Source organism: Delphinus delphis, chromosome 1 (genome assembly GCF_949987515.2).
Source record: "Delphinus delphis chromosome 1, mDelDel1.2, whole genome shotgun sequence".
NCBI classification, from domain to species: Eukaryota; Metazoa; Chordata; class Mammalia; order Artiodactyla; family Delphinidae; genus Delphinus; species Delphinus delphis.
The window spans coordinates 81,325,609-81,352,110 of record NC_082683.1 but is presented as its reverse complement, the minus strand read 5'-3'; the positions used below and the strand labels follow the sequence as shown (position 1 = coordinate 81,352,110).

Below are 26,502 nucleotides of genomic sequence, written 5' to 3'. Positions count from 1 at the left end.
TCAAAACCACAATGAGATACCACTGCACACCCACTAGGATGATTATAATCAAAAAGACAGACAAGTACAAGCAAGGATGTGGAGAAACTGCAACCCTTAGTTGCTGGTGAGGCTGTAAAAAGGTGCAGGGGGCTTCCCTGGTGGCGCAGTGGTTGAGAGTCCGCCTGCCGATGCAGGGGACACGGGTTCGTGCCCCGGTCCGGGAAGATCCCACATGCCGTGGAGCGGCTGGGCCGGTGAGCCTGCGCGTCCAGAGCCTGTGCTCTGCAATGGGAGAGGCCACAACAGTGAGAGGCCCCGCGTACAGCAAAAAAAAAAAAAAAAAAAAAAAAAAAAAAAAAAAAGGTGCAGGGTCTTTGGAAAATGGTTTGGCAGTTCCTCAAAACGTTAAACACAGAGGTATCGTCTGACCTAGCAATTCCACTCCTAGCTACGTATCCAAGAGAAATTGTGTCCATACAAACCCTGTACATGTCGTTTATAGCAGCATTACTCATAATAGCTAAAAAATGGGGGGGAAAACCCAATGTCCATCAACTGATGAATAAACAAAATATATGTCCATATAATTAAATATATTTTAGCCATAAAAAGGAAATACCGATACATGCTACAACATGGATGTACTCTGAAAACATTATGCTAGGTGAAAGAAGCCAAACACAAAAGGCCACAAAATGTATGATTTTACTTATATGAAATGTCCAGGATAGGCAAAATATAAACCCACAACGTAGATTAGTGGTTTTCAGGGGCTAGGGGGAGGCGGCGGAAATGAAGAATGAATGCTAATTGGTATGGGGTTTCTTTTTGGGGTAATAAAATGTTCTAAAATTAGATAATGGTAATGATTCTACACTCTATGAATTTCTTTTAAAAGACACTGAATTGTATACTTTAAAAGGATGAATTATAATGACATATGAAGTATCTCAATAAAAATGTTATTTTTTAACTTTTTTTAAGTAATCCAAAACAAGCAAATTTTTAACAGAAAGTCATAGAAATACCTTAACCCAATGTCCTTTATACTTTCCTTTTTATGTTTATACAAGAATGATAGATAAAAAGCTGTCTTTCAATCGGCATAAAATAAAAATTCTACATGATAAGCTCTGTGTTCCAGCTTAATTAATAGGGCCTTTCCTTTCTTAATGATACACCGAATAATAGCACATCCTGCAATTGTTGGCATCTCATAGTTGATGATATACAGCATTTTACAGAGTTGTAATGAGTATCTTGGCAGGAAAAAACATTTTTCATTTTGTGTAATTATTTTAGTGCGTATTAAAAATATATTCATTCCCAGGGCTTCCCTGGTGGCACAGTGGTTGAGAGTCCGCCTGCCGATGCAGGGGACACGGGTTCGTGCCCCGGTCCGGGAAGATCCCACATGCCGCGGAGCGGCTGGGCTCGTGAGCCATGGCCGCTGAGCCTGCGCGTCCGGAGCCTGTGCTCCGCAACGGGAGAGGCCACAACAGTGAAAGGTCCGCGTACCGCAAAAAAAAAAAAAAAAAAAAAAAAAAAAAAAATATATATATATATATATATTCATTCCCAAACTGATGGTTATTGCTTAGAATAAAGCTAAATGAGTTAAAACTAATATAAAGAAAACCATTTAGTAAATAATAATAGAGATACTCAGATATGGCAAGAAATCATTTTGGCAACAAAATTAAGTTTAATTTTGACATTGGTCAAAAGAATAAAGTTTAAATCCCTACAAAATATAAAATGCTTTCGTAAGTTAACCTCTCATACAATCCTCATTCCCACTCCCCAATATTCCAATCACAACAATAATTCATTTTTCTCATTATTCCTGTGAGATGACGTTGTCAACAAGCATACCATAAAGGGCTTTATGTGTTACATTTGGACCTTATAAACATTACAGTCTCACTCAGTATTCACACGATATTGGTTCCAGGACCCTCACCCCCACCCCTTCTCCCCTGACCCCTCAGACACCAAAATCCAAGGATGCTCTAGTCCTTCATATAAAATGGTATAGTATTTGCATATAACCTATATTCCCATATACTTTAAATCATCTCTTGGTCACTTATAATACCTAATACAATGTAAATGCTGTGTAAAGAGTTGCCAATGCAAGACAAATTCAATTTTTGCTTTTGGGAAATTTCTGGAATTTTTTTCCTGTATATTTTCCATCTAAGGTTGGTTGAATCCACGAATGCAGAACCCCACAGATATGAGGGCTGACTGTATTTCTCAATCTTTTTTTTTTCCACCTTGGCCCAATGTTCCTGAAAATCCCATTAATAACAGCAACTCACTACAGCAGGGGTCCCCAACCCCCCGGGGCCACGGACAGGTACCAGTCTGTGGCCGGTGAGGAACCAGGCCGCACAGCAGGAAGTGAGGGGCAGGTAAGCAAGCGAAGCTTCATCTGTATTTACAGCCAGTCCCCATGGCTCGCATTACCACCTGAGCTCCGCCCCTATTCAGATCAGCTATAGGAGTACGAACCCTACTGTGAAATGCGCATGCGGGGGATCTAGGTTGCGCTCCCTATGAGAATCTAATCTAAAGCCTGATGATCTGAGGTGGAGCTGAGGTGGTGATGCTAGTGCTGGGGAGCAGCTGCAAATACAGATTATCATTAGCAGAGAGGTTTGACTGCACAGAGACCATAATAAATCAATTGTTTGCAGACTCATCAAAACCCTATCAGTGAGTGGCAAGTGACAATTAAGCTGCATCTGGTGGCAGGCTTTATAGTGAGTCGATGTACTTCAATTGTACAGCTGCACCTGGTGGCAGGCTTTAAGTCAGAATCCGACACTTATTTTAGTCCGCACATGGCCCGCCCATTGTTTTATTTACCACTTCCGTCCGCGCCTCTTTCCTGCACTTTGCACTTGTCTCAGGCACAGTTTTGTTAAGCCCACAGGCTAACCCCAGCCAAAATTAGTAAAAAACAAACGTCGCTGGAGAGCTTCTTTGAAAAGGGCTAAGACCCGATGATGAGACAGCAAAAGACTCTAAGACTGCCAACAAAAAGAAAGCTGCATTTAAAAGAAAATAGCAAGAATGCTACTAAAATTATGGGTTCATTGCAACAGGTGATTCACATTCTCCAAGTCCGCTTTGTATAAAATGTGGCAACCGGCTATCCAACGAAGCCATGAAACCTTCAAAACTGCTTTGCCACATGCAGACCAAGCACCCTGCATTAAAAGACAAGCCTTTGGAGTTTTTCAAAAGAAAAAAACGTGACCACGAAGAACAGAAGCAATTATTGAAGGCCACCACTTCATCAAATGTGTCTGCACTGTGAACATCATTCTTAGTGGCTAACTGCATTGCTAAAGCTAGGAAGCCCTTTACTATTGAAGAGTTGATCCTGCCTGCTGCTAAGGACATTTGTTGTGAACTTTTAGGAGAGGCTGCAGTTCAAAAGGTGGCACGTGTTCCTCTTTCAGCTAGCACCATAACTAGATGAATTGACAAAACAGCAGAGAACACTGAGGCACAATTGTTAGAGGATTAATGAGTCACCATGGTACACAATCCAGGTTGATGAGTCTACCGATGTTGACAACAAGGCAACAATGCATGGTTTTGTTTGATATATTTTTCAGGAGGATGTACGTGAGGATATGTTAAGTACACTTTTGTTGTCAACCAACACCACAGCTGCAGAACTATTCAAGTCTTTGAACGATTACATATCAGGAAAACTGAACTGGTCATTTTGTGTCGGTATATGCAGGGACAGAGCAGCTGCCACGACTGGACGGCTTTCTGGTTTCACTACTTGGGTCGAAGAGGTCACTTCTGAATGTGAGTCTACGCACTGTGTCATCCAGAGAAGTGCTGGTTAGCCGAAAAATGTCACCTGAATTTAACGTTTTACAGGATCTGATTAAAATTATCAACCACTTTAAAGCACATGCCCTTAATTCACGTCTGTTCATGCAGCTCTGTGAGGAGATGGACGCAGAGCACACACATCTTCTCTTATACACAGAAGTGAGATGGCTTTCTAAATGTAGATGACTGGCCAGAGTTTTTGAGTTACGAGAGCCGCTCCAGAGATTTCTTTTAGAAAAACAGTCACCACTGGCAGCACATTTCAGTGACACACAGTGGGTCACAAAATTGCTTACTTGTGTGACATATTCAACCTGCTCAACGAACTCAATCTGTCATTTCAAGGGAAAACGACAACTGTGTTCAGGTTGGCAAATAAAGTGGCTGCATTCAAAGCCAAACTGTAATTATGGGGGCAACAAGTGAACACTGGGATTTTTGACGTTTCAAACATTAGCAGAGATTTTGAAAGAGACTGAACCAGGGCCTTCTTTCTCCCAGCTGGTGCATGATCACCTATCTCAGCTTTCAAAAGAATCTGAGCATTACTTCCCAACCATAAAAGACCCCCAAACTGTGAAGGAATGGATCCACGACCCATCTGTGAATAAGCCGGGTGAATCAACTTTGTCCGTGCTGAAAGAGGATTGACTGCTTGAGATCACAAATGACGGTGGCCTTAAAAGTATGTTTGAGACAACTTCAAATCTCCATATGTTCAAGGCGGGATATCCTGAGACTGCCACAAAAACACTGAAAAGCCTGCTTCCATTTCCAACATCCTATCTTTGTGAAGCAGGGTTTTCTGCAGTGACAGCAACCAAAACAAGATTACAGAGTAGAATGGACAGAAGCAACACACTTCGGGTGTCACTGTCTCCCATCACCCCCACATGGGACCATCTAGTTGCAGGAAAACAAGCTCAGGGCTCCAACTCTGCATTATTGTAAGCTGTATAATTATTTCATTATATACTACAATGTAATAATAATAGAAATAAAGTGCACATTAAATATAATGCGCTTGAATCATCCACAAACCATCCCCCACCCACCCACCCACCCTGGTCCGTGGAAAAATTGTCTTCCACGAAACTGGTCCTTGGTGCCAAAAAGGTCCAGGACTGCTGCACTACAGCATTAGTTAGTTCTCTTTCCTTTCATTTCTACTCCCCTTCCCCCTTTTACTGAGGGGAGGAAGGGACTATTTTTAAATATACCTCCCCATGTTCCTGAGATGTCACCATTCTTGAGCAGCATCTCAAGAACTGGCTGCCTCCTCTACATCTAACCATCATTGGTATGACCAGCTGCTGGCTTTGGGAGCAAAGGAAGGAAAAAAAAAAAAAAGTGAGGGTTCAACTCACAAGGAGAGTGCCTGAAAAGAACTAAGAAGGGTGAATGAGTGCTGGTGTCCCAATGCCTTTCACATTCTGGAACATGGAAAGCAGAAGGGAGCTAGCTATCCACATTTCATCATGAATTAAACCCAGCCATGCCAGGTACCCAAGCATGTATTGCCTCCTGATTTAATAATATTGAAAAACTACAATATAAAAGACAAAGCCCAAGAAAACAGATTACAAAGGAAACAATCCAGGAACAGAGAACTTAAAAAATAAAGTCTATGGGGCTTCCCTGGTGGCGCAGTGGTTGAGAGTCCGCCTGCCAATGCAGGGGACACGAGTTCGTGCCCCGGTCCGGGAGGATCCCGCGTGCTGCGGAGTGGCTGGGCCTGTGAGCCACGGCCGCTGAGCCTGCGCGTCCGGAGCCTGTGCTCCACAACGGGAGAGGCCACAACAGTGAGAGGCCCACGTACCGCAAAAAGAAACCAAAAAAAACCCACCAAAAAAATAAAGTCTATGGGAATTCCCTGGCAGTCCAGTAGTTAGGACTTAGCACTTTCACTGCCAGGGCCCTGGGTTCCATCCCTGGTCAGGGAACTAAGATACTGTAAGCTGCAGCCAAAATAAACAAATAAAGTCTAATTAATATACATAGAAAAAAATTAAGGATATGTTGCATCCAAACATTGAAAACATGATGATGTAAAAAAGGAACAATCAGAATCCAAGAATGAGCTCCTGAAATTAAAAATATGATTTAAAAAAATCTTTAATTGAACTGGAAAAATAAGTCAATGAAAATATCCCCAGATTATTGGGGGGCGGGTAAATGATCAAGGATATGGAGAATATAAAAGAAAAGAGGGCTTCCCTGGTGGCGCAGTGGTTGAGAGTCCGCCTGCTGATGCAGGGGACATGCATTCGTGCCCCGGTCCGGGAGGATCCCACGTGCCGCGGAGCGGCTGGGCCCGTGAGCCATGGCCGCGGAGCCTGCGCGTCCGGACCCTGTGTTCCGCAACGGGAGAGGCCACAACAGTGAGAGGCCCGCGTACCGCAAAAAAAAAAAAAAGAAGAAGAAAAAAAGAAAAGAGGCCCTCAATAAAGAGATAATGCACAGAACCAAAAAAATTTTTTTGATCTACGTGTATATTTTCATCTCTAAAAATTAGGTCTACTTTGCATACTGCTCATAACATGCCTTTTTTCATTTTTTCTTTTACAATTTAACAGTATATTTGAAACATCTTTCCATATCTAGAAATATATTTCCACGGCACCTTTTTATTTTTACTAGTTAATATTTATTTCACATTGAGATACAATTGAAATACACTATATTAGTTTCCTGTATACAATATGATTTGATATTTATATATATTGTGAAATGACAACAAAAGTCTTATAACATCAGTTAGCAATAAGTCTAGTTAACACCAGTTACCAGTTACAATTTTTTCTCCTGTATGAAACTTTTAAGATCTACTCAACTTTCAAATACGCAATAGAGTATTACTAACTACAGTCACTATGCTGTACATTACATCCCCATAACTTTATAACTGGAAATTTGTACCTGTTGACCCCCTTCACCCATTTTGTCCAACCCACACCCACAGCCCACAACTCCGGCAACCACCAATCTGTTCTCTGTATCTGAGCTTGGGTTTTTTGGTTGTTGTCCTGTTTTAGATTCCACATATAAGTGAGATCATACAGTATTTGTCTTTCTCTGTCTGACTTATTCTACTTAGCATAATGCCCTTAAGGTCCAGTCACCATGTTGTCACAAACTGCAACATCTCATTCTTTTTTATGGCTGAATAATATTCCATGACACACACACATACACATCCCTACCTCATTTTCTTTATCCATTCATCCCCCGATAGACACTCAGGTTGCTTCCAGGTCTTTGCTATTATAAATAATGCTGCAATGAACATGGAAGGTATATACAGTTGACCCTTGAACAAGTAGGAGATTAGGGGCAACAACCAACCCCCCACCCCCACCCCAATGCAGAGTCAAAATCTGAGTGCTGCTATCTCTGCCTCAAAAACAAAGGAACTGATAAATGACTCATCCAAGGTCAGGAAACTGAAATAGTCTTGGATAGAATCATAATCAAATCCTAGTTCTTCTGATTCCACATACTGTGATCTCTAATCAAACACAAACTTTCCCCCCACACTTAGTTAATTTAAAGACCTGTAAAATGAAAATACAGGTACTATATTTGTGGAAAAAAAATCCACATAAAGGTGAATCCGCACACTTCAAACCTGTGTCATTCTAGGTCAACTGGGTATCTTTTCGAGTTAGTGTTTCCGTTTTCTTGAAATAAATACCCAGAAATGGAACTGCTGGATCATATGGTAGTCCTATTTTTAATTTTTTGAGGAACCACCATACTGTTTTTCATAGTGGCTGCACCAATTTACATTCCTACCAACAGTGCCCAAGGATTCCTTTTCTCTACATCCTCACCAACACTTGTTATTTCTTGTCTTTTTGGTAAGAGCCAATCTAACAGGTGTGAGGGAATATTATTTTTTAAATAATAATAAAATTTCCCAAGGTTGAAAGGAGACAAAAATCTTCAAAATGATAGGACTTTCAAAGTACTGATTTTCAAAAACCCTAAATTTGCATGAAATTGCATAACACTGAAAACAGAAGACTCAATAAGCTTCCGAAGAGAAAAATCAAGTTACCTAACAAAAGAATGAGAAGCAGAATTAGAGTTAAAATTCTAGAAGATAATGGACTGCCTCAAAATTGTGAAGAAAAATAAAGTTCAAACTAGAATCCCAATGAACCAAACTAAATTTGAAAAAAATGAAGGCATATAAAATAAATGTTAAGATCTCAAACCAAGATTTGAGGATTTGGCTCTAGTAAAGTGAGGAAATATCCCCCAAGAAAGAAAAAACATGGGATGCAGGAAACAGTGCACCCAACCCAAGAGAGCAACAGAGAGAATCCCCACAATGGCAGCCATGAAAAAAATCTAGAGCACAACTAGTCTGGACCAGAAAAAGAAAAAGAAAGAAAAAAAAAAAGGTTCCAAAGAGTGGTGTTTGAGGAAAAAGGAAGATTAACAAACTAGACAGTTTAAGACACCAGAAAAATTTACAGATAAGACAAAGGCAGAGAAAACATGAAAAAGTGTTAGAAATTTTAAGGGAAAAAAGTGTTACAAGAAAGTAACTGTAATCATGGTTCTATCCAGCACAGCAGACAATAATATTTACTTGGTCAAGATCATATAAAAGCTGTTTATTAATCTTCAACCTTTAGAATCAACTATAAACAAGACAGATAATTATGGCTAAGAAGAGAATATTAAATGTTTTCAAAATTTAAAACAGAAAAGCAATATGAAAATGACAAAACTTGAGCAGTGGAAGGAGGAAGAGAAACCAAGGCAAAGGAAGGGAGTTTAATAATACTTGCCTTACGAGGTGGAGGAATAAAGTCCAAAACTGATGGGATATGAAAAAAGGTTTAAGTTTAAAGTTAAGGAACTAACCAGTAGAAAACCCAAAAACTGGAAAGGGGAAAAGAAAAGAAATGTAGGGCATAAGTTAACTGAATCTTTATCACAGCATAATCTTTATGTCTTTATACAGCAAAATGTCTAAAGTGAGTAAATCAAATAGTAGTATAAGGGCTTCCCTGGTGGCGCAGTGGTTGAGCGTCCGCCTGCTGATGCAGGGGACACGGGTTCGTGCCCCGGTCCGGGAAGATCCCACATGCCGGGGAGCGGCTGGGCCCGTGAGCCATGGCTGCTGAGCCTGCGCGTCCGGAGCCTGTGCTCGCAACGGGAGAGGCCACAACGGTGACGAGGCCCGCGTAACGCAAAAAAAAAAAAAAAAAAAAAAAAAAAAAATAGTAGTATAAAAGTATCACTTAGCATTATGGAGACAATGAGCAGAACAAAGGAATATAACACTTAAAAATAAAATAATTCCCTCTCAAAGCAGGACTCAGGAGGCCTGAGGACTGTAGCTGTTCATTTAAATCCTTCTGTTTCTATACTCTGATATTTTTGGTCAACTACATGCATTACCCCACTAAAGGAAATTTTTAAGTGTTTAGCATAAGTGAAAAATATGCTTAAAAAGAAGGCAATGAGACTAAAAAAGGCATTTTTGGTAGCTGAGTGATATAGATTACGTTTTAAAGTTTTTTAATATTTAAATTTTCTACAATGAGTGTATCATATATATATCTTTATTAATAAAAGTTTAAATGAGAGCTGAAGTTGAAACTTTTTTCAGAGCTCGTTTACATAAAGGAGAGAGGGCTACAAACATCTGGATAAGGATACAAGGTTAAGGTGAATGGCTTTTTCTGTTTTTAAGTATGAAAAGTCTTGACCATGTTTCTAATATGAAAGGAGGATATCAAAAGATAACTGAAAACACAAGTCAGAGAAATTGAATCTTTAAGGGAAAGACTAGTCTTGAATCAAAGAAGGTACATTTCTTTTCATGTCAGTTTGGATACATTTATAGTTAAGTTGGTAGATGTGAAGATAGGAAGTTGAAGCAGTTCATGGTGGGTTTTTTGTTGTTTTTTTTAACATCTTTATTGGAGTATAATTGCTTTACAATGTTGTGTTAGTTTCTGCTGCATAACAAAGTTAATCAGCTGTATGTATACATACATCACCATATCCCCTCCCTCTTGCGTCTCCCTCCCACCCTCACTATCCCACCCTTCTAGGTGGTCACAAAGCATGGAGCTGATCTCCCTGTGCTGGTCTCCCTGTGTTATGCAGCTGCTTCCCACAAGCTATCTATTTTACACTTGGTAGTGTATATATGTCAATGCTACTCTCTCACTTTGTCCCAGCTTACCCTTCCCCCTCCCCGTGTCCTCAAGTCCATTCTCTACGTCTGCGTCTTTATTCCTGTCCTGAAGCAGTTCATGTTTGAGAGCCTCAAATTTTTTCCAAGAAGAGACAAAAATCTGCTTAAGGAGAGAAGCCAGGAATGCTAAACACCCTGCAATGCATAAAACCACCCTAACTCCCTAAAGAAAGAGTAGACTGAAGAAGCAGGTCTCAACGGTACCTGGGGATCTATGAGCTCTACAAAGTCCTAGCTAGTTTCAAAATAATATTAAGACATTATGTGCCTTTTTCACTCATTCTCCCAGAATTGTAGAGTGGAATTTTCCAGGGACTAAATGATATGTGATGATTTCACTCTTAAGATTAATGGGGTGTGCACATATGTATTCTCATTTTTTAATTCTTGGGGTCCTCAAGAATTAAGACTGTAAAAGGGGTCCTAAGACCAAAAAATTTGAGAATCAAATTTGAGAATCACTGCACTAGTGAATTCTGTAAGGATATTCTAAATTTTTAATCTTTGCAAATAACCACTTTTTGTTTGTTCCTCTCTAATGAACAGCAATAAAACTCTTGAAACAAAAAAACTGAAAAACATCATATTCTGCAGGCTGTTTTTGAAAAAGAAAAATCTAAGAGATGAATTTAGACATAAAGTGGAAAAGACTGAAAAAATAGAAAACAGGACATTCAGGAGAAACTTGACTTGGGGAAGGATTTTATCCCCCTTGACAATTCTCATCAACCTAAAGGAAAAAGAATGCCCATTGTTTTCATTATAATCTAGAAACTTATTTTAGTTTCAGAAAGTTCCTAGAAGGTCATTTACTTCCTAGCTAATGAAAAAAAAAAAATCCCTCCTTATAATATCCCTAAATAAGATGATCATCTAGCCTCTGTTTAAACGCTTCCCTGAAAGGAGAATTCTCTATCTCACAACACCTAAATGCAATTTTATAAAACATTTAACAGGTTCACAAGGTTCCCAGACTACAAAGTTCCATTAACTACTTTATTAACCACTTATTTAAAAGATTTTAAATGAGTGTGATGGAAATACTACTAAAATATTTTTCTTTTTCATTTCAAGTATGAAAAACATGCCTATTATTAGTCTTTCCTTTGTATAGCTCTTAGTAATGTTTTAATAAGAAGTGGTAAGTTTCTAAACTTGACCCTAGAACAAAATTTAGTACTTCTTAACCCTGGCTGCAAAACAAAATCAAGTGGGAAAAAATTTTAAACACAAACGTATATAAAAGCCTGTACCAAATCTCTCAAATCAGAATCTCTAGGGTATGAGTTCTAAGAAACTGGTCTTGTTAGTTTTGGTTTGTTTTTCGGTTTTTTATTGATAGCTCTATGGGTGCTTATCTTAGATCAATTAGATCTATCAGCACTGGTCATCCCAAAACACCAAGGGCCAGTATTTTCAAATTCTAACAAAATATGGTTTTAAAAAATTCAACATCTGGTTCAATAACACTTCTAAATATATTATACTCAACAGCGTACATGGCAGTTTACGCTGTACATGTCTGAAGTCAATAATTATGAACAGGGCAAAATAATTTATTCATTCAGTATTAGACATACTCATCATCTAGAGAGGAAAGTTGTAGAAGATGTTTTTAGTGCATAGGTTTCATTACAGGTATACCTGATTCTCTTGTTCTATACAACAACTCTTCTGGGAAAAGATTCTGGAAAATACTACTAACCAATTACACTGCACCTAAAATTTATAAAGTGCTTTCTCCTTTATTTTCCTTCTTGACCCTCCCAACAATCCTGTGAGTAACACATGTGGGTAACATCCCCATTTTACAGGTAAAGAAACTAAAACTGCTGCGGATCTAGCAGATTAAACAAAGACCCCAATCTTCTGAGTATACATTCAGTACTTTCCAGTAGACACCTGTGTCTTTCCACTCCACCCCCCACTACAACTTAAAAAAATTGTGGGAGCTTTTCCTGCAATGTAAACTTCACTAGTAAGGGTAGAGAAAAACAAACATGCATCTTTAGTTTGTTTTTAGAACCTGACTGACCGAAACCAAACCAATTTGACCTGTTCTTGCTACGTCTGCTTTGGTCCACTTTTGTCCCCCTAACTTTTATTTTTTAATCAAACATTTTAGTTTGTGATAATTGTAGATTTATATGCAGTTGTAAGAAATAATAAATTCCATGTAACTCTTACCAAGTGGAAGCATCTTTGATTTAGCATTTTATACTACAGAATAGTATCACAACCAAAAATATTTGATACCAATATTTCCATCATCACAAGGATCCCTCACATTGCCCTGTGCCCTTAATTTTTAAATCCTCATCTTAGGCAACATTTGGAAGTAAATACTCATTAAGTCCCTACTCAGCTTTATCCATTCAAAATGAGAGAACTGTCTTCATAAGCCATTAAAAAAAACCTCATGTTACACGAAGTACTGGTTAGGATTGTCACCACATAATGTAAGATTCTTAAGCCATTACTACAATATCCTTTGCATAATGGGATTTTTCAAGCTAAGACTGCAGTTCTAGTTTCATGAAACAAAAATTTTAACAGATATGCATACTGAATGATTCCATTATATAAAGTTCTATTCAAAATTAAAGTGAACAGTAACTAGGGAGAGGGAAGACTGAGAAAGGCTACATGTGAGCTTCCTAGGGAGAAGTATTCTACACCATGATAGGCTTATGAGAAACACAGTTATATCCATTTTTCAGAACCGTACTGGAGGGCTTCCCTGGTGGCGCAGTGGTTGAGAGTCCACCTGCCGATGAAGGGGACACGGGTTCGTGCCCCGGTCCGGGAGGATCCCACATGCCGCGGAGTGGCTGGGCCCGTGAGCCATGGCCGCGGAGCCTGCGCTTTCGGAGCCTGTGCTCCACAACGGGAGAGGCCACAGCAGTGAGAGGCCCGCGTACCGCAAAAAAAAAAAAAAAAAAGTACTGGAATTAGGCAATGGTTTCTTAGATACGACATCAAAAACACAAGCAAAAAAAGAAAAAGGGATAAATTAAACTTCATCAAAATTAAAAACTTCTGTGCTTCAAAGGACATCATCCGCCAAAAAAAAAAAAAAAAACGGGGGCTTCCCTGGTGGCGCAGTGGTTGAGAGTCCGCCTGCCGATGCAGGGGACACGGGTTTGTGCCCCGGTCTGGGAGGATCCCACATGCCGCGGAGCGGCTGCGCCCATGAGCCACGGCCGCTGAGCCTGCGCGTCCGGAGCCTGTGCTCCGCAACGGGAGAGGCCACAGTGAGAGGCCCGCGTACTGCCAAAAAAAAAAAAAAAAAACAAAGGACATCATCAAGTGAAAAGACAACCCACAGGAGAAAATAATTGCACATCATACATCTGATGAGGGACTTGTATCCAATATATACAAAGAATGCTTACAACTCTCAGTAAAAAGAGAAATAATCCAATTTTTTTTTAAATAGGCAAAGGACCTGAATAGACAGTTCTTCAAAGAAGGTACACAACAGGTCAATAACTACAAAACATGCTCAACAACATTACCCATCGGGGTAATGTAAATCAAAACCACGAGGAGATACCACTGCACACCCACTAGGATGATTATGATCAAAAAGACAGACAAGTACAAGCAAGGATGTGGAGAAACTGTAACCCTCATAGTTGCTGGTGAGGCTGTAAAAGGGTGCAGGGTCTTTGGAAAATGGCCTGACATTTCCTCAAAACATTAAACACAGAGGTATCACCTGACCCAGCAATTCCACTCCTAGCTACATACCCAAGAGAAATGGAAGCACGTGTCCATACAAACCCTGTACATGTTATGTTTATAGTAGCATTATTCATAATAGCCAAAAAGTGGGGGAAAAACAATGTCAACAACTGATGAATGAATAAACAAAATGTAGTACATACAATGAAATCTATTTTAGCCATAAAAAGGAAGTACTGATATGTGCTACAACATGGATATACTCTGAAAACATTACGCTAGGTGAAAGAAGCCAAACACAAAAGGCCACAAAAATGTATGAGTCCATTCATATGAAATGTCCAAGACAGACAAATATAAACACAAAAAGTAGATTAGTGGTTGGCCCAGGTAGGGAGGAATGGAGAGTGACTACTAATGGATACAGACTTTCATTCTGGAGTAATAAAATGCTCTGAAATTAGATAATGGTGACGGTTGTGCAACTCTGAATATACTAAAAATCACTGAATTATAACTTAAAAGGGTATATACATGTGAGTTATGTATATATAAATATAATACATGCATTATATCTCAATTAAACTATTATTAAAAGTGTAGAGTTAAGATCTTCAAGATGTGTAAATTTTCCCTCAAAAAACTTTAAAAAATAATAAAAACAAAGGAGTGGGGGGGTAGAAGTACAGATGAAACAAGCATGGATACAAAACAGTTCATTATACTTCTATTCACTTTGTATGTGTTTGAAATTTTTTGAGTAAAAATAACAAAATAAATTTTTTAAAATAACAAGGTAAACTAATTTTCCTAAAATCCATTTTTGTTGTTTTTGACAAAGGAAAAAGAAACTTACATCTTAAAAAGACCAGAGACATTGATACCTTCACTATTCTTTTGCAATGTTATATGAAAACAGAGAAATGACAGAAGACGTGATGCGTGGCAAAAATGAAGATTACTTCATCTTAAAAATGTACAAAGAGAACTTGACTCTCCCTAGTTCAAAGATAGTTCTGAATCTCCTTAGTTCAAAGACAGTTCCTTAGTTCCTGTGGTTTCCATGGTTGATGGGTGTGACAATGCCTAATAAATGGATGCAATACTGTGCTGTCCAATACAGCAGTCACATATGGCCATTTAAATTTTAGTTTTAATGAAATAAATTCAATTATCAGCCTCACCAGTTACATTTCTAGCGTTCAACACCACATTGGCCCATGGCTATCATACTGGATACAGCAGATATAGATAACTGCCATCATTGCAGAAAGTTCTATTGGACAACACTACTCGAATACATAAAAAACATCCAAAGAGAAACTACCATATTCCAATTTAGGATTGCTATACTGTATTTTGCTGCAAGAAACAAATCTTGAAGAACACGGGAAACAAAGCATAAAAATATCAACCAAGGAGTATCATTCACAGAAGTTTAGACTAACTAAAGCTGCAATTAAATTTTACTTTCAGAACCACCAAGCTACAGATGTTGGCCATGGCAACTGCTCAGAGGCAAATTTCCCCATCTGTTAAAATAGATTATCACTATACTGCCAGTTTCCTAAAGTCAGATGTAAAGATTATGCTGAAATACAAATAAAGCAAATTATCCTTTCAGTCAAAGATCTAATGAAAAGGTATATTTATAATCCATGACATCAAAGAACTTATGACCCACAGCAAAATACAAAGGATAAAATTCCTTTCCTAACTGAGCTTTGAGGTAACAGGCATAATTAAAAGCATAATTAAATATATTTTGTTTCATCTAGAAAAAAAGTTTAACCAGATGATTTCTATACTTCTAGTTCTAAAATTGTGTGTGCATTTCATCATGATAGGTATAGATTTCCGTTAATGCCCATTGACATGAATATGCAGTTATCAGGAAACAGGTGCACTCTTAATTCAAATACTTCAGAATATTTTTAGCACTTAAAAAAAATGAAGGCGAGCAAATTTAAAATATGAATTCAAATAGATTTTTATATTAGGAACCTAAAAAAAAAAGTTTCACCTTGTATTCCCTTTGCAAGCTATCACTACAAATGCTTGGAGTGTGAATAACATTCCAAATATCAAGAATAGAAAAGACATTTAAAATCAGCTCTTTCCTTGCCAAAACTACTGGGCACTTACAGCTGTTCGTCAAAATGGCTCCATTTAAAGCATTTCAAACCTCTGAAAAGGTCACTCAATAATTTAAGTACATTTTATTTTACCCACATTAAATACTTTTAAATTCACTGTCTTTGCAATCCACTGCTCAAAAAAGAAATTCTCAAGGGAGAATGAAAACATGGAAATTGAAACCAGCCTATAGGCAAAGTGTACAGAAGGGTCACCTGGAATCAATCTGAAGGAGAAAGTTACTACTACCGGAGCATCTGGAGTCAAATTAAATCAGGCACTATTTACATATTTCTAGTTCTATACTGACCTCACATGGTGCTTTCTTACGTTATACACAGGTCTACCTAGGTTTATATATTTGAATTAGTAAATGGGTTCTATCTTTAACCAAAGTTCAATGTTTTAAAGAATAGAATAGCATTCCATATCCCTTTACCCATTGTTCAGGAACCCTCACAGTTCGTCAAATCACCCCGATAAATCCATCTGTTCCCTCTAGCTGCTTCCAAAGAAAAATTCTAGCAACCAAGGACGCCAGACTGTAAAACACATAGTTAAGAGTTCTGGCACTATTAAAACATGTTAAGAAATCTTGGCAAATTAGTTAAAATCCCTTCAACCGTGAGTACCTCAGTTGTAAAAATGAATACAATACTACAAATCTACATCCAAGCAGGCATACGAGTTAGATTTAATTAAACAGAAAACTGTCTCAAATTTTTGGTGGGCTCCGAATATAAGGTACCTCTCCCCCATCTCACACTTTCCCTTCCACTTCTTCCCCTTAAGCTTTCAGGGTTTGCTCTCACGTTCTACTTAGTGTTCCCCTTATCCTCCTACTCCATCCTGCCCTTCTACTCTACCCCCATACTCCAATTCCATACAATTCCACCACCCTCCCGTTTCATGCTGCTACTTCCCTTTGCGGCCCCTAAGGTCCCAGGCAACCCCTGCACTCTGGTCCCCCTCATCTCCCTCAGTCCCCATTTCCTCACGGCTCCTCCCTTCGGTTCCCCACCCCCTCATCACCAGGTTCATCCTGCCCCTCCAACCGTCTCCCGCCCCCAGGTTCCTTCCTGCCCCTCCAAACACAGCTTCCCCGTCTTAACGTTTCATCTTGTTCCTCCAACCGACTTCCCCAACGCCCTGCTCGCTCCTTTAGTCCCTATTTTCTCCAACACCCAACTGACTGCCCCTTTCCATCCATTCTTTTCGACATATGCAAGGCACCCCCATACGTACACTGGAGCCCCCACCCCCACCTCGAGCCTCCATCTTTCCCTTTTATACTTGCTTCCTTTCTTCCTCCTCCCCACCCCCTCCACCTCCTCCGGAAGAGCCTGGTTCCCAGGCCAAGGTCTCTCACCTCATTCGGTCACTTCAGTGGTGCCAACCGCTTCATACAGGAAAAAACAACCAATCACGACCCCGTGGGCGCTTCCCCTGCGAGTCCGAGCACTTACCGGGCACCCGCCCCACCAGGCACCCCGCACATACACACGCACAAACCGAGGACCTGGGGACGAAGGTTGGGGGGGGAGAGAGTGAGCGTTCTTACACCGGCCTCAAACACAGCCCACTTCACTACAACCCTTCGCCATTTTGGTTTCCCGCGGACTGCCGGTGCATTCTGGGAGCGCAGAGAGACTCCGGGACCGAATGGCAGCTCTCCAGAGCCGCGAGGGGGCGGAGACTGTGTGGTAAGCGCGGAAGAACACCGTGCCCTGCGTCCGCGGCAGGGACTGAACAAAGAAGGACTCTTTAACTTTGCGGTGGGGCTAAGTCCTTCCGCCGCCGGCGCTAACACAATAGTGAACGCTGAGCTTGGGACCCTAGGCTGTACTGCTGCTGTTTGTGTTGCAGAGGGAAGATAGTGTCCAACTTTCACGCTGCATGTTCTGTTCCTGAGAAATAGGACGGTGCTCGCTACGTCTTGCCTTGCCAGTATCCCTTCTGTGGAGAAAATCTCTTATCTTCACCCTGAGACCTGCTGTTCGAATTTCATTCAGCGCGGAAAAGACCCTGGATGTCAGAATTATATTTTGTTCGGCGATTATTGTCCAGCCCCAAATTCCTTCCTATCAGAAGCTGCTTATATAGAAGATTTTCGGACTTTTTTTCCCTGACGATGAAAGGTTTCTCTGTTTATTTGCTTTGCAAATCCTTACTAATTGTGATGAAATCTGAGAATAATTTCGTGCAAAGTGGTTTATTTTAGGAATACAGAACTTTTTCGTACTAGGGCAGACCCTTAGCTGCCGACAGAGGTTCCAAGTGACAGACAGAGAGTGCATGCTTGTCTCTGTGACTTCTACTTAGATAAAACCCAGCTCCTCTTAGTAGCCACATGAGGGACCTTTGTTTATAACTTTGTCAAAATATTTTAAAAATCATTTTATATTTTGTGTCATATTACATCACAGGGATAATTAGTACCATGTTTTTCAATCTGTTTAAGAAGACAGCTTCAGTCTATCTGCTACCCTTCAAGTTTCATTTTGAACTCTGTGATAACATAGTTTCTCAAAAATATATCTTCAATGCCCTTCACACTTTTTGGTTGAGTAGAGTTTAACTTTAAAAAAAGTAGATGCAGTCCAAAAATGGATAAAGATATTACACAAACAGGTATATTTGCTGTGCATCTAAGCCTAGTCACAGAATATCAGTTTTAGAGAACATTTGGTCTAAATTCTCCTCAACATTTCTCTCAAGTGGTCAGCAACCCTCAGCTTCAACATCTTCAGTGGTTCAGTACCTCAGAGGCAGTCATTTCAATTTCACAAACACTAATAACTAGAAAGTTATTCCTTGTATAGATGTACAATCTGCCTTCCTATAATTTCCACTTACTAGTATAACTTTCGGCTTCTTTAGCCACACGAAAGTGTTCTAATTTCTTATACATTAGAGAAGTCAATGATGCCTGTCTTTTTGAAATTAAAAAAAAAAAAGCTTGCTATTTGCCTATGTAAACATATAAGTACAAGAGGGCAATCATTTAATTTGAGGAAGCCAGGTGCTCAGGGAATAAAGGGCACTGAGGGAGGCACAGTAAAAAAAATTCCTGTAACTGTGGTCGTAGGAATTTCTGGGGACTTCCCTGGTGACACAGTGGTTAAGAATCTGCCTGCCAAGGCAGGGGACACGGGTTCGAGCCCTGGTCCGGGAAGATCCCACATGCCACGGAGCAACTAAGCCTGTGCGCCGCAACTACTGAGCCTGCACTCTAGAGCCCGCGAGCCACAACTACTGAAGCCCTTGTACCTAGAGCCCGTGCTCCACAACGAAGAGTAGCCCCGCTCACCACAACTAGAGAAAGCCCACGTGCAGCAATGAAGACCCAAAGCAGCCAAAAATAAATTAAAAATTTTTTAATATATATATTTTTACAGAGTGAAGTAAGTCAGAAAGAGAAAAATACCGTATATTAACGCACATATGTGGAACCTAGAAAAATAGTACAGATGAACCAGTTTGCAAGGCAGAAATAGAGACACAGATGTAGAGACCAAACGTATGGACACCAAGGGGGGAAATTGGGGGTGGGGGGACTAATTGGGAGATTGGAATTGACATATATACACTAATATGTATAAACTAGATAACTAATAAGAACCTGCTGTATAAAAAATAAATAATTTTTTTTCATCTTTATTGGAGTGTAATTGCTTTACAATGGTGTGTTCGTTTCTGCTTTACAACAAAATGAATCAGTTATATATATACATATGTTCCCATATCTCTTCCCTCTTGCGTCTCCCTCCCTCCCACCCTCCCTATCCCACCCCTCCAGGTGGTCACAAAGCACTGAGCTGATCTCCCTGTGCTATGCGGCTGCTTCCCACTAGCTATCTACCTTAAGTTTGGTAGTGTATATATGTCCATGCCTCTGTCTCCCTTTGTCACAGCTTACCCTTCCCCCTCCCCATATCCTCAAGTCCATTCTCTAGTAAGTCTGTGTCTTTATTCCTGTTTTACCCCTAGGTTCTTCATGACATTTTTTTTCTTAAATTCCATATATACGTGTTAGCATACGGTATTTGTGTCTCTCTTTCTGACTTACTTCACTCTGTATGACAGACTCTAGGTCTATCCACCTCATCACAAATAGCTCAATTTCGTTTCTTTTTATGGCCGAGTAATATTCCATTGTATATTCCATTGTATATATGTGCCACATCTTCTTTATCCACTCATCTGATGATGGACACTTGGTTGTTTCCATCTCTGGGCTATTGTAAATAGAACTGCAATGAACATTTTGGTACATGACTCTTTTCGAATGTTGGTTTTCTCAGGGTATATGCCCAGTAGTGGGATTGCTGGGTCATATGGTAGTTCTATTTGTAGTTTTTTAAGGAACCTCCATACTGTTCTCCACAGTGGCTGCATCAATTTACATTCCCACCAACAGTGCAAGAGGGTTCCCTTTTCTCCACACCCTCTCCAGCATTTATTGTTTCTAGATTTTTTGATGATGGCCATTCTGACTGGTGTGAGATGATATCTCATTGTAGTTTTGATTTGCATTTCTCTAATGATTAATGATGTTGAGCATCCTTTCATGTGTTTGTTGGCAGTCTGTATATCTTCTTTGGAGAAATGTCTATTTAGGTCTTCTGCCCATTTTTGGATTGGATTGTTTGTTTTTCTGTTATTAAACTGCATGAGCTGCTTGTAAATTTTGGAGATTAATCCTTTGTCAGTTGCTTCATTTGTAAATATTTTCTCCCATTCTGAGGGTTGTCTTTTGGTCTTCTTTATGGTTTCCTTTGCTGTGCAAAAGCTTTGAAATTTCATTAGGTCCCATTGGTTTATTTTTGTTTTTATTTCCATTTCTCTAGGAGGTGGGTCAAAAAGGATCTTGCTGTGATTTATGTCATAGTGTCCTGCCTATGTTTTCCTCTAAGAGTTTGAGAGTTTCTGGCCTTACATTTAGGTCTGTAATCCATTTTGAGCTTATTTTTGTGTATGGTGTTAGGGAGTGATCTAATCTCATAGTTTTACATGTACCTGTCCAGTTTTCCCAGCACCACTTATTGAAGAGGCTGTCCTTTCTCCACTGTACATTCCTGCCTCCTTTATCAAAGATAAGATGACCATATGTGCGTGGGTTTATCTCTGGGCTTTCTATCCTGTTCCATTGATCTATCTTTCTGTTTTTGTGCCAGTACCATACTGTCTTGATTACTGTAGCTTTGTAGTATAGTCTGAAGTGAGGGAGCCTGATTCCTCCAGCTCCGTTTTTCGTTCTCAAGATTGCTTTGGCTATTCGGGGTCTTTTGTGTTTCCATACAAATAGTGAAATTTTTTGTTCCAGTTCTGTGAAAAATGCCACAAGCAGAGACTAAAGTTGTGCAACCATCACCACAATCCAGTTTTAGGATGTTTCCATCACCCTAAAAGAATTCATTATGCCTGTTTGCAATCAATCCTTGTTCTGACTTCCAAACTCAGGCAATCTGTTATCTGTCTCCATAGAAATGCCTTTTCTGGCCATTTCATAAATGGACTCACACAGTATGTCGTCTTTTGTTCTGCCTTCTTTCACTCAGCACAATGTTTTTGAGGTTCATCCACATTGTACCATGTGTCTCTAGTTCTTTCCTTTTCATTGCTGAATAGTACTCCATTGTATGAATGTGCCATATTTTGTTTATTCATTCACCAGTTGATGCACATTTGAATTGTTTCCAGTTTGGGGCTATTATGAATAATGATGCTATGAATATTTGTGTACAAGTCTTGTGTAGATACTTGTTTTTACTTTTCTTGGATCGATTCCTAGAAGTGGAATTGCTGCATTGTATGGTAAGTTTATGTTTAAGCTTTTGAGATACTGCCAAAGTGTTTTCCAAAGTGTAAGCAATGAGAGACAGTTCTGATTTCTCCACATCCTCACCAATACTTGTTATTGTCTATCTTTTTTATTTTACTGACTCCAGTGGGAGTGAAGTCGTTTCCTTTCATGGTTTCAATCTGTATTTCCCTAATGGCTAATGATGTTGAGCATCTTTTCATGTGCTTATTAGCCATTATTATATCTTGTTTGGTGAAACATATATTCAAATCTTTTAACCACTTTTTTTTTAACACCTCTATTGGAGTATAATTGCTTTACAATGGTGTGTTCGTTTCTGCTTTATAACAGAGTGAATCAGCTATATGTATACATATATCCCCATATCTCCTTCCTCTTGCGACTCCCTCCCACCCTCCCTATCCCACGCCTCTAGGTGGTCACAAGGCATGGAGCTGATCTCCCTGTGCTGATCTCCCTGTGCTATGCATCTGCTTCCCACTAGCTATCTATTTTACATTTGGTAGTGTATATATGTCCATGCCACTCTCTCACTTCGTCCCAGCTTACCCTTCCCCCTCCCGGTGTCCTCAAGTCCATTCTCTATGTCTGCGTCTTTATCCCTGTCCTGCCCCTAGGTTCTTCAGAACCATTAAAAAATTTTTTTTGGATTCCATAAATATGTGTTAGCATACAGTATTTGCTTTTCTCTTTCTGACATATTTCACTCTGTATGACAGACTCTAGGTCCATCCACCTCACTACAAATAACTCAATTTAGTTTCTTTTGATGGCTGAGTAATATTCTAATGGTGTCTTTTGAAGCACAAAAGTTTCTTAATTTTGATAAAGTTCAATGGATCTTTTTTCAATGCCATATGCTTTTGATGTTATAGCTAAGAACTCTTTGCCTGACCCAAGATCACAAAGATTTTCTATTATGTTTTCTCATGGAAGTTTTATAGGTTTAGCTCTTACATTTAAGTCTATGATCCAGTTGAGTTAATTTTTGTGTATACTGTGAGGTATGGGCCTGTATTCATCTTTTTGCATGTAAATTTTTAATTAGAGAAACAAACTCTTGTTGTGTTAAACCACTGCAATTTGGAGTTGTCTGCCACCCAGCATATTTTAATTTACTCTGACTGAAACAATCTAGATATGTTAATATGTAACAGAACTCAATAATAGCATTGAGCTCTCTACCATATTCAAAGCCAAAAATGAAAAATACAAAAATTTGAGAATATTCAAAATATTAGGTAATTCTCAAAATTTATAAAAATTTATATAATTGAAAAATCACAGAGAATGTTATAAAATACTATGTTTATAAACGTACAAGCTCTCAATTATTAGCTATTATTCTCTGTGGAGAAAGACTAGAAGATCTTTTACATTATTCATTGTGCAGAGATAGAAATATGAATAACTAGACAAGTCAGAGACATCAAAGAAACACATTCTGTAAAAAAAAAAACAAAAAAAAACCAACAATGGTTCTGATGAACCTAGGGGCAGGACAGGAATAAAGATGCAGACATAGAGAGTGGACTTGAGGACATGGAGAGGGGGAAGGGTAAGCTGGGACGAAGTGAGAGAGTGGCATGGACATATATACACTACCAAATGTAAAATAGATAGCTAGTGGGAAGCAGCCACATAGCACAGGAAGATCAGCTTGGTGCTTTGTGACCACCTAGAGGGGTGGGATATGTAGGGTGGGAGGGAGAAGTAAGAGGGAGGAGGTATGGATATGTATGTATATGTATAGCTGATTCACTTTGTTATACAGCAGAAATTAACACACCATTGTAAAGCAATTATACTCCAATGAAGATGTTAAAAAAAAAAAAAAGGAAACACATTCTGTGTCCTTATAGTGTTTGCTTTCATTGGTCTGAAAAGGGAAATGGATCTGAAATATATAAAAAAAAATAAAGAATGTTTTCATAATAATCAAATCAAAAGGATTTGTTAAAATTCCTTTCCTTTTTATCCAAAACTGAAACATCCATATGTAACATGAACATTGTTTTTAAACCCAGTTATTTGTTGTAAAAATATATATAGCAAATTTAAACCCCTCATATAATACATCTTAAAATATAGCATGCCCATTATCAATTTATTACCTACCATTTCCAAATTCACCCTTCATTACTTGTTTTGTGAAAATGGATGTGGACCCTTTAAATATTTTTCCCTCACCAGCTGGCAGAATGTTAAGCTTTGTCAGAGGAGAGTGCTGGAGAGACCGTGCCATGTAAAATGGTTTTCCTACCACAGTAAAGTATCACATCACACGGGTCAGAATGGCCATCATCAAAAATCTACAAACAATAAATGGTGGAGAGGGTGTGGAGAAAAGGGGACCCTCTTGCGCTGTTGATGGGAATGTAAATTGATAGAACCATTATGGAGAACAGTGTGGAAGTTCCCTAAAAAACTGAAAGTGCAGCTACCATATGACCCAGCAATCCCACTACTGGGCATATACCCTGAGAAAACCAGAATTCAAAAAGACACATGTACCACAATTTTCATTGCAGCACTATTTACAATAGCCAGGACATGGAAGCAACCTAAGTGTCCATCGACAGATGAATGGAGAAAGAAGATGTGGCACATATATACAATGGAATATTACTCAGCCATAAAAAAATGAAATCGAGTTATTTGTAGTGAGGTGGATGGACCTAGAGTCTGTCATACAGAGTGAAGTATGTCAGAAAGAGAAAAACAAATACTGTATGTTAACACATATATATGGAATCTAAAAACAAAAAGTGGTTCTGATGAACCTAGGGGCAGGACAGGAATAAAGACGCAGACATAGAGAATGGACTTGAGGACACAGGGAGGGGGAAGGGTAAGCTGGGACGAAGTGAGAGAGTGGCATGGACATATATACACTACCAAATGTAAAATAGATAGCTAGTGGGAAGCAGCTGCATAGCACAGGGAGATCAGCTCCGTGCTTTCTGACCACCTAGAGGGGTGGGATAGTGAGGGTGGGAAGGAGACGCAAGAGGGAAGAGATATGGGGATATATGTATATGTATAGCTGATTCACTTTGTGATACAGCAGAAACTAACACAACATTGTAACACAATTATACTCCAATAAAGATATTAAAAAAATAAGAATAAAGTGGTTTTCTTTCCTAGTTCCAAAGTGTACTCTCAGCAGCCTCCCACAGTGTGCAAAGCTTCCCCAGAGCTGGGACCCTGTAGCATGTGCACATTCCTCAGGCTTGTCAAATCATCTTTCCCCTACCCTAATCCCAGAATAATTTACATGTGCTTCCATCAAATGATATTTGTGCTGTCTTGGCAGTCAAAAATTTAAGGCAAGTGAAAACTGTGTGTGCAGTCAAAACAAATCACTCAATTAAGAGTCATAAGGGACTTCCCTGGCGGTCCAGTGGTTAAGACTCCACGCCTCCATTGCAGGGTGCACAGGTTCGATCCCTGGTTGGGTAAAGTCCTGCATGTCTCACAGCACGGCCCCAAAAAAAAAGAGTCATAAGAACTAGGTTCCAATTCATGCTTGTGACATATCCTGCCTATGACAGAAGCTTTTGAAGATTAAATCAGCAAAAGCTAGGAGGAAGGGGATGAGAGAGAGAATTATCCAGTGGTAAGAAAAAGTAAAGCATCTTATCTGCTTTGCTCTGCTATTTTGTCCACTGAGTGTTCAAAGATGTAGACAAGAAAAGACAGAAAGCATGATGTGAGAGACAGAATAACAGAAGCAGGAACGCTGGAAGACAAAGGACCTGAGCTGCTGGCCAGCCTCTCTCACTTTATTAGCTGAGTGATCTTGGGCAAGTTTCCTAAACTCTCACAGCCTGAGCTTCTTTGCTGAATTCAATGGGGAGGATAAGAATATCAACATTAAAGCTTTATCATTTGGATTAAATGAAATAATATGTGTAAAAGTATTTTTTTCTCTTACAGCAGTTATTACATGTCTGACTCCCCTGATTCAACTGTGAGCTTCTTGAGGGTAGGAAGCCATTACTATTCTTTATATCCCTATTCCTGGAAACACATTTGGACCACAGATCTGCCTTTATATAAATAAAATTTTAAATGGGTATTTATTTAACAATAAATAACAGAAAAACTGTGCTACACAGTGTTCAGGACAGGGGACAAGCATTGATAATATATATCCACAAAGTGAGCTGGAGGGCTTAGAGTGTGGAGATAGTGCCATTAATAAGTAATTGAGATACACAAATGTACAGAGGTGTGAAGGGTGTGATGCATGTTAGGAATAAGAACAAATGTAGTGAAACCTAGTGTGAAAGATAGAAATAGGATTGAAAGGTGGTTGGGTCTTATCGTGAGAGACCTCGTATGACAAGTGATATCAGTCAAGACTTTTTTCATTGCAAGGGTCATGACTGTAACCAGAACAAGCCTTGGAAAGGTGAAAACCCTTGCCTTGGTGTTGCCTAGAAACAGAAACTAAAGAGATATAAGGATCCTCCGTCTCTCTCCCTCTCTCTCTCTCTCATCTCTTCTCCTCTCTGAATGGTGTTTCATCTCTTCCTCTGCAGATGGCGTTCTCTGTTTAGTGGGAAACAGGGCTTTTAGGAAGGTTATATCTTCTAGAGGAACCAATTAAGAAAAGGGAATTTTCTACCTCTACCTCCTTCCCCCATCCCTACCCCCCACCTTTAGTGTACCAGCCAAAAAATTCCCAGTGAAGTATTCTGTTGGGCTAGGCTCGGGTCACATGCTTATCCTGAACCAGATGTTATAGGCAAGAAGATGAGATAGTCAACAAAAA

The 26,502-nt window shown here is 39.4% G+C and overlaps 1 protein-coding gene across 3 annotated transcripts in view; it reads right to left on the bottom strand.

Moving 5' to 3' along the window:
- Positions 1-17,488, bottom strand: part of MTF2 (metal response element binding transcription factor 2) — an 86,938-nt gene extending 69,450 nt beyond the window's left edge. For all 3 annotated transcript variants that reach the window (XM_060025667.1, XM_060025676.1, XM_060025686.1), the window contains exon 1: positions 17,262-17,488. In XM_060025667.1, coding sequence (XP_059881650.1) covers positions 17,262-17,266 — 5 coding nt within the window. In that variant the 5' untranslated portion in view covers positions 17,267-17,488. The remainder of the gene's footprint in view (positions 1-17,261) is intronic.
- Positions 17,489-26,502: the final 9,014 nt, after the last annotated feature.